Here is a 9,585-nt window from a genome sequence, read left to right on the forward strand (position 1 = left end):
CCAATAAATGTATTTAAAAGGACTCCTTTACAAAGAATTCAATGTTTCATTTTTTGTCACCTTCACCACTGAAATGTGATGTGTGCACTTTACTAGGCAGCCTATTATCCTACTGCAGAAACGTTTTTCCTGTAAAAGTTTATTCTACTGCTGATTTAACTGGGTATCAGCTGGCTGTTGCCATGGTTAACTGCTACAACCTGAAAGCAAAGGCTGTAGCTGTGGCAAGGCTCTGAGGGCTGGCGATGGTGGGACAGGGATGGCAGCAACTTGCTTAGAATGGGAGAGCTGCTTAGTGAGTAATCAATTTCTGCTTGCCACATCCCTGTCTCAAACTGGGGCTGCCTGCCTTGTGTCCTGGCTATTACAGGTGCTGAAGAGCTTTTTAGTTGTCTGTACATAGTCTAGGAGCCTGGAAGCCAGTTAATTCTTGTTAAGTCAATTAGCATGTGAGTGGAAATGAGTCTAAATGCTGATCTTTACAGTGCATGCCAGTCTTCTGAAACTTGTTTGGATTTAGCTGATAACATCTCAAGAGAACTGGCACATTGCATGGGGTTCCTTTCAGCTGGAACGTGGCCCAGCACGAGGCTGGGCTTACAAGATGACTGCTACTGGCACTGTCTGCCCTCCACCTCCACAAAACCTGTAGGGATGGTGACCTTCACATGCCCATTTCTTAACCTGCTACACGAACACCCTGGTGCTGGGGATGAAATGCCAGTTCTGAGTCATAGGTGTCTTCCCATAAACTCTGTTAATGCACTACCATGGCAATCTCCCAGAAAAGAGGAGCGAGAACATGTATTAAGAAATGTTTTATTGTAGAGATTACAAAAAATGTACCTTAATCTTGGTGGTTTTTTTTTTTTTTTTTTTTTTTTTTTTAATACAATGGCATTTCTGTATTTCTTTTCATAACATCAGTTATCTTTACTCTTGACTGTAATATGTTAGAAGCTAGTCTCGTCCCGCTGACCACTGTGCACTCCCAGTGTGCTGCTTCTGGACCTCAGCCATGTAAGCCAAAGTCACAGAACTGCTCTGAGGTTTCAGACTTGAAGGACAAGACGAAAATAATGGAGAACATGGCTGTTCCACTGCTTTCCCCTTTTAAATTGGTTGATGTGCTTGGAAACACACCTCTCATTTCTGCCCTGTTCTTGTCCGTCTGCACTATTGCTAAGTACCTAGAATGAAAAGATGTTCAGAACACTGATAGTGACCTACAGCCAGTGCACATCACTCTGCATGATGATGTACTGCAGAAGTAACAAGGCAAACTTCTTTGTACTGGGTGAGCTCAGTGGCTGACAGTGTGGCGTGCTGTGAGGTGAAGACGTAGGTTAGATGCTTCTTGTAATTAAGCTAACTGTAGGGGCAGATGCTTGGCAGACCTTCCACCTCCTCAAAGAACTGATCGAGACTAAAAAATGTGTTAGATGGTACAGTTTCTGTCACTTGGTTGGAATCTGAAAAGAACCAGTGCTTGAACGTTGTTTGATGGCCACAATGCTGTAAAGAACAACAAAAACACAGGTTACTAGAGAGCTACCAAGCTACCTTCTCAAGACAACTGTTCACTGTTGTTGAGCCTTTAATTTCTCTTTGAAAGAAGCACCTGAGGGATGCTCAAAGTTACTATTTTTGATCACAATGAGCAAGTAATCTGTAATGGATTTAAAATATGTATATTTTTTAATTTGGGTAGGATTATTCCCTCACTCTGCTTACTCTTGTTTTCTCATTGTCTAGCACTACATTTGTGCAAAGGCTTTGTCCCATGGGATTATTAGCTCTTAAACTCTGCCAAATATTTCTCCTACAGCAATTCACATTACGTAAAACAAAAAGGAGGTGGAAAACAGTGGCTGAATCACTTGCAGGTCAGATTCAGTGAACTTTCCCAAGTGCTTGTCATCCCACTTCCACTGAATTTTTCTTTTTCTTTTTTCAGTGTTTTTTGCAATTTTCTTTTGAAACAACAATTAAAAAAAAAAAATTCCTTTTCCAATCAGTATTGTGCACTTAAGACCTAGAATCATGAAGCGAGTAGAAAACATAGTGTGCCCCTTTGGGAAAAGCAATTCCTATTCCCTACCTTAAAGGGAGGAGACTCAGGCAGCCAGCCAGGAAAGACAGAACAAAGCAGAAGCCGCTGTACCAGTTCAGCGTGCTTTGGTAAATCTTGTTGTAGGCTGTGGATGTCACTACTCCCGTGGTGACTAAGGACAGCTGCAGCAGGACAAACACCTTACCTGCAAAACAGCAATGTTGTTTGTTATCTGGGAGAAAAAAGCCTGCTGTGCCACCTCCCTGCGACATCCAAGTGAATCATCAAAACCACTGCGCAGAGAAGTGAAGTGGTCATGGCTTACCAGGGGCCAGATTGCACGAACTTACATCTCCTACTGCTCTGGAGCAGGGTTAAGAGACTCTTCCTTAAAGCACAGGACAAAGTTGCCTGCTTAAGCAGTCCAGATTTTAGTTTGCAATGAAAAATTGCAACCTCAATTGCAACTGGAAACAAGTGCTCGTTTCCATACGGTATGAAAAGGCAGTGTATTCAGGACAAAAGAGATCTTAATCAGCTCCTGCCATTGGCCAGAAGGCTCATCCATTGGGCTGAAATGTAATAATACATAAAATGGAGAACTGTGTGCGACTGTGATGTGTAGTGAGGAGGAAAACGAGTCCCCTTTGGAGCTGCTTGAGGGCAGCCGTTCTCACTGAAATGCACCATTCTGTTTCTGTTGTGGTAAATGGAGGAAGAGGAGCTGTCTGATCCTCCCGGGATGCACAAAGCAGGAGCACATTCAGGGCCTTATGCCAAGCCTGTGCCTGTGCAGCCTCCTCTTCCTGTGTGGCACCAGAGGCCATCACCTGAAGAAACAACGCGGTAACCAGAGTGATTTGTGCTCCTGGGAGTTTGGAGCACTGTGGTCATATGGCAGAAGGGAAAATAATGAATATGTGTGACTATGGGCTGTGTTTTGAGGATGCATGAGCAGTCACAGGCCTGAGGTGTGTGTGTGTGCATGACCATGCCAGTGGTGTCTGAAGCCAAGTCACTGGGGTGAAGATGGTAGCAGCCAATATGGTGTGGTAAAATACATACGTTGCACTATTTTCTAATACAATGTTAGCAGAAAAATTAGGAATAGCTTCTTTTGTCATTTTCTTATGTAAAAGCTGTCCTTTGTTTGTTAATTCATGTTCTGAAGGAATTGATTGGCAAGAAATGTTTGGAGACTTATTTAGAGACTGTAACTGAAAACAAGACGAAAGAAATCCATCATTCCCAAAACTAGAAGAAGCCAAATATAAACTCTGAGTATCACTGAGCTTCAGCCCAGCGTGCCCTCTGTTTCCCCTGGAGCATTTGTTTCTGAACAGTACTTCAGATATTATCTTCCCTGCCTTTCAGCTGCACACTGATAGTAATCTGTTGAAATGTGTACTGAAAATTCTGTGGATAAATGATGAAGCAATGGGGGAGGAGAAGCTTGGACATGGCAGGCTTGTTCTGCAAGTTTCTCTGCTCCTCCCTTCCTTTTTGTGGTACCAGCTGTTATTATGCAATGCACAGATTGCAGTGAAAACTTGCCAAACAGAGGGATTTGGCAGTTTTTTGATTGGTGGGGCAACTGAAGCGCTTACCATAGGATGATCCTTCAATGTGCTTGGACAACATGGACCTGATGGTTGGTAAGGGGATGAGGGCAAAGAGCATCACTGCTCGAGCTGCAAAACAGTGAATATATATGGTTATTATCAGTACCTGCTTTCTGTCTCACAGCATCCTCTGCTTTTGAAGACTGCATGCCTCTGGCATGGGCAGGGCCTTTGCTTCGCCTTGTCATGTACCCTCAGCCTCTGAAAGTGGTTAAAATCTGCAAGAGGAATGCAGGCCTTTGCTTCATGCAGGTGGCAGTGGATAAGCCACCAACTGCTCCAGCTGGCAGAGGCACTTTGCCTGAGCCAGCTGTGATCTCTTGGATTTGACCTCTGGTTCCAGCGTATACATATAGCATTCTCCTTGTGGCAGTGAGCTGGACAATCCAGGTCTAGCCATTGGAGAAAGCAGCCTATGCTACCTAGCCTGGACAGGAACACTGCTTTTTCTCCTGTGCACTGCTTCTGGCTTGGCCTGAGTGAAGACCTGTCCACTTTTAGCAAACTAAGCTGTTTCTCCAACACCTTAGTGTGCATCTTGCAAACCCATTATCAGCACTCGTTGGTGATGGACTTAGTACTAGACAAGCATTTTTAAAACTATAATTTTATGTCTTTTTTTCCTCTAATTACCTAGTGGGTGAACAAAATCTGGTAAAAATTTAGCTCAGTTTTTGGCATGGTACAGAAATAATATCCTACCATCTTTCCTCTTAGAATAAATTTATTTGATTTTCAATTTCTCCTTTCTTGTAGAGGCAGACAGAAAAAAATTCTTCAGGCCATTTCTCTCGGATCTTTTCCTCACTTTAAGAAAAAAGATCCCAAAGCTGTGCAAGAAAGCCATGCTCTTTCTGTTAGTCAGGTATGAGTCACCCACCTCACTGTCATCAGGGATACTTTCTTGGCTTTTGGTTTCCTGTTTTCCTGGACAAGCTGCTTACCCAAAATAAACTTGCCCCAACTTTTATTACCTGTCCCTTAGTCATTTATATACAGTGTAAGATTTGTATGGTAAATTGCCATAATCTTTTATTTGCTAAAGCAGCTCCAGTTTTTCGTATAAACTCTCTCATCAGTCATAAAAACCTTAATGTAATAAAAATAAATGACATATTAAGGAGATCACTTAGCAGGAAATCTTTCACAATTATCTTCCATCATAGGCTTAAGTCTTATGCCTTGAGAAACAAGTGCTTCACATTATTGGAACAGTGTTGTCTGACTGGTGGTGGTAGCCTGCAACAGTTCCTGCCCTACCACATCGTGAGCATTTTTCTCCCATTCAGATCTGGACTATGACCAAGTGACGCACAGATTTCAAGTTAACTAGCTTAAACTGAGCATAGACATGAGCATGTACCTTCTCTGGATACTGATGCATGCTGCACAAGAGAGGTGTGGGGAGAGGGCACTTGTGGAAGCTTAACTCACCTATGTAGAACAAGAAAGTCCACCGCACGAAGGCCATGATGAGGATGCCAGCACTGAATGACACCACTCCGATCATGATCATGGTGATGTCCTTAAAGCACTTGGAGAACACAAGTACCCCCAAGAAGCTGGTGATGAAAATCATGTACCCAACAGCGTTGCCGTGGCCAATCTCCACGGCATTCCAACTCAAAGGCTTCCTGATCAAGAAGAGTGGAAGTACATTCATTGCTCCAACTACGGCAAGATCATAGAGGATCGCTGCCACAAAAAGCATAACGATGATTAGTTTTGAGGGTGTTACTGGAGTTTGACTGCTGCTCTCTGAAGGCTGGGCACTGTCTGCTCCTCCTGTGTGAGCTGGTCGCTGGCTGCCAGCCTCCTCTACAGTCTTGGCTTTGTCTGGGCAGGAAGCTGCTGGGCTGGGGACCGTCAGCACAAAAGCACTGTAGAGGAGACAGAAAGCATAGCAGGCAATGCTGCAACTCACCAGCACAGTGCCCTCTCGATAGTGATAGCTGAAGCCAACAAAGAGGTAGCCGGATGCCATGCTTCCCAGAAAGCCCGCAAGGCCATACACCATCTCAATAATGATGAGCCGCAGAGACCTCCTGCTCTCAGAGGAGCCCAGAGATCCCAGAGCCATGATGCCTGCCCAGAATGTAGTGAAGCCGCCTGTCAGCCCATTGATGGCTGCAGCCCCATACATCACCTCAATTGGCCAGTCCAGCAGAATCAGCAGAAGCAGGAGAGATTTGGAGCCCAAATAGCCAAGAAGCGAGACACAGATGGGGATCTTCCGATGCACCTTGTCCCCCAGCATGGACAAGCCATAGGCTGACACCAGTGGACTGAGACCCAGGACGAGGTTGTAGATGATATAAAAATTAGAGACAGCTTTCTGCTGAGCATCTTCCAGTACATGGGAAGGGACAGTTGAATTGGTCTGGTTGTAGAAGCTCTTCACCACCAGCAGCAGCGCTGTGTCGTAGAAAGCACTGGCCACCTGGGAGCCTGCGACCACCGGCTCAACCCATGTTCTCATTGCCATCATCCCTACCATGGTGCAGACGGCCACCTCTAATCAGGGAGAGAGGAGAGCTGTTTTCCAAGAGATGTGCTGGAGGAAGTAGCGTTCTCAGAAGTCCTGCTCTGGATACATGCTTGAAGTGGAGCGGTGGAGGGAAAATAAAAGGTCTGCCAGTTTGCACAGAATCGGAGTTGTGCAAGAGGCAATCTGGCTGGGAGGATGTTTGCACCTCACTTTGGTATGTATGTGTGCATTCGCATGCACATCCCTGTGCTGCTCTGACCTCTGGCTCAGGCAGCAGAGGCTTTTGTACGGAGACTCCCTGCACTCACTGGCTGCTGCTGCTCTTCCTGGTGCAGCTTCAATAAAGATCATATGACCTGGGGGGAATTTCTGTCACCCACTTTAGGAAGTGAAAATGGCCATGTAGTTGCTGCTTTTTTTCTTTCTCTTTTGGCATCCTTCACAAGCCACAAGGCTCTCAGGGAAATGATGCTCATGCCTGACGACAGGGACAGGAGAAGGCTGAGTGCTGAGTGCTTTTCTTGCCAGGTGTTTCATGAATTCCTCTTTGCTCCATTCCTTTCCTTTTTATCCACACAAATGTGATGCTGGCTCCGTGGCTCTTAGCTGCTCCCCTTTGCCCTGTTGCAACATCATGCCTCTGTCACTGTTGTTTCAATAAAACAAGCAGGAAATTACACTAAAAAGAAAAAAGGAAAAGATAAAATCTTTATTTTTCACAACCTGCCTCCCAGTTCTTGTGCTGTATCCTTGGACTTCAAAATATGGGAATTTTCAAAAGGAGGAGGAAATTCCCAATGCTACCAAGGTACTGGTGATGGCCACACAGCTGCCATCCAAGATTTCCATTCTGTGCGTTGGCATGGACTCTCAGCTTGCAGCCAGCCATACACTTTGCTGCTGCCCCACGCTCTGGGTCTGCAGGAAACACTCAGGGGATGCTTGGCAGCTTTAGAAACACTAAGTGAAATGATAATGATCTCATCCTGTGCTGGCTGAGTGATTCATAACAGGCAGAGTAGCAGTCTGCTCTGGGAAGATTCACAGTGATGGCTTAAAAAATAAATTAATGATTAATTGTACAAACCACGTTAAAATCCCCATCTGCTGCACTCTGTGTTGATTCAGGTGGCACTGACTCAGTGCCTGTGTACTCATGGCTCAAGAGGGGCATTTTTTCACTCCTTTGTCCACTTGTGCAATACTTTTTGTTTTAGGTTTCTATTTGAGGAAAAAAATCCCAAGAACTAAGATAGAAAGGAATGGGGAATTGTCTGCTAGAATGATTTGCTGCTACCAGAGAATTATAACATTTTTTTTAAACAGACCAAAAGACTTGTAGACAACTGCAGAATTCATTATGATTTGCTCCAAATGTTTATTTTTTATCAGATTTTCTGCAGAAGGTGTTTCTTTAGTTTTTCTTCCTTTCCTCCAAACACAGTAATACTTCCAGAGGATGGAAATTCCAGGCAGCCTTACTGAAAGCCCCACAGCTGCAGAATGGGACTGGTTCAGTCAATACATGCAACCAGAGTCATGGACATGTTTTGTTACAACCCAGGAGCCCCAAGTTTTCTTCCAGATATTAGAGGGAAAGAGAAATGCCTTCATCCCATTGTAGCTTTGATGTAGGACATTGGTTGTCTTGTCATGATGAGGAATTCTATGAGCACAGGGCTGGAGAAGTTGCAGATCTGCTCAGTTCTTGAATGAGGGATGATTTCCCTCTGCACTTGGTGGTATGTACAGGCTGCCTGGCTTATTTGTCTGACACTCTTGACATTTAGGTGATACTGTGCCATGCTCAGTGCTATTCAAGCCCAGAGAGCTAATGAGCTGTGCTAAACGCCGTTAGTGATCTCATGAATTGCATATATATTTCCAGGATATTCTGAGTGCTCGTTCTCATTAAATGTGTTTTTAAAGCTAATTCTCTTAGAAGGGTATAATTTTATGTCAGCAACTGCAGTACAATTATAACACAAGTTTAACTTAGGCTGTGTAACATATCCTACTGAAAAACGCTCTGTGTGAATACTACATTCTTCTGATCCTACAAAGACTTCAAGATTTCCATTCTCCACAGTCAGCTTTTCCACAGGGCTCAGTTCTCATTTTACTGATATTTAAGGGGTCAATTATGTGTCCTCTAGAATTTAATATTTGTGCACAATGAGCACGAGGGATCCTAAAGGGCTGTAAAAGAGTGGCTCTTGACATTTAAAAACACACACCTACAGAATGATTGAGGTTAGCTGCAAGGCAAAAATACATTGCTGTAGACTGCTGAAACCCAGTGGTTAAAGGCAACCCCCCTTGAGCCCTTGGGCCTGGGGACCCTGAAGCGAGGTCAGCACCAGCTCTTCTTCATGGAGAGGTGGTGCACTGACACATAGTGAAGTGAGGAAGGACCAGGATTGTACCCACAGAACGGTGAGAGAGACCCAGCAGGGACACATGGAGGAAGCTGGCAGTTGTCATCCTTTCACCCTGAGAAGTTACAGTTCTACACATTTTTCTCATTTCAGCTGTCTCCTTACCTGGTCAGAGTCTCTCCTGTGGGATTCTCTCCTTGCTGGACAGACAAAACCCAGCACCCTTTACCTGTGCTTTTTGTTGAGTCAGCTGCGTTTTAATTTAGCTCAAGGAATTTAGGTGATTTAGTGCTGAGACCTGACTGTATTTCTTAACATAAATCCTTTGCATGAAGATAGGAAAAAAGGCTCCTGGTGGTATCCAGTGCTTGCTTAATCAGCTGGACTGCAGAACAAATCCTGCTGTACTTCTCAGATAAGGCCCAGATAATCCTTGAGCTAAATGCTTTTTTTGTGTGTGCACATTCTATTTTTTATTAATATTAACCTCTTCTTTTAAATTGTTGTCAGTCTATATGGGCTTGGCACAAAGCACTGCAATTCAAGAGTGTATAGGCAGGAATGAACTTAATATAAATGTTTGAATTGGGAGGGACTTTTAAAGACCAACTAGTCCAACTCCCCTGCAGTGAACTGGACACCAACAGCTCCATCAGGTGCTCAAAGCCTGGTCCAGCTTGACTTTGAGTGTCTCCATGAATAGGGCATCAACCAGCTCTCTGTGTAACCTGCGCCAGAGCCTTGCCACCTATACTGTAAAAAACCTTCCTCCTTATACCCAAATTTAAATCTCCCCTCCTTCAGTTTGAAACCATTTCCCCTTATCACATCACATCAGACCCCATTAAACAGTCTGTCTCCTTCTTTCATGTAGCCCCCCTTTACATACACAAAGGCTGCTGCCAGATCTCTCTGGAGCCTTCTGTTCTCCAGACTGAACACCCCCAGCTCTCAGCCTGTCCTTGTAGGAGAGGTGTTCCGTCCCTTGGATCATTTCTCTGTCCCTCCTCTGGACATGCTCCAACAGCTCCATGTCTCTTCTGA

At 44.5% G+C, this 9,585-nt stretch overlaps 1 protein-coding gene across 1 annotated transcript; it reads right to left on the reverse strand.

Annotated features, from left to right (window-relative positions):
* Positions 1 to 944: 944 nt before the first annotated feature.
* Positions 945 to 9,042, reverse strand: SLC46A2 (solute carrier family 46 member 2). Its single transcript, XM_048932463.1, has 4 exons — positions 5,110 to 9,042; positions 3,661 to 3,744; positions 2,102 to 2,258; positions 945 to 1,515 (listed from the first exon to the last, which is right to left on the reverse strand). The coding sequence occupies exons 1-4, from the start codon at positions 6,170 to 6,172 to the stop codon at positions 1,458 to 1,460; spliced, it is 1,362 nt and encodes a 453-aa protein (XP_048788420.1). The 5' UTR covers positions 6,173 to 9,042; the 3' UTR covers positions 945 to 1,457.
* Between the last annotated feature and the right edge of the window lie 543 nt (positions 9,043 to 9,585).

This window comes from Lagopus muta, chromosome Z (assembly GCF_023343835.1).
Source record: "Lagopus muta isolate bLagMut1 chromosome Z, bLagMut1 primary, whole genome shotgun sequence".
Classification (NCBI taxonomy): domain Eukaryota; kingdom Metazoa; phylum Chordata; class Aves; order Galliformes; family Phasianidae; genus Lagopus; species Lagopus muta.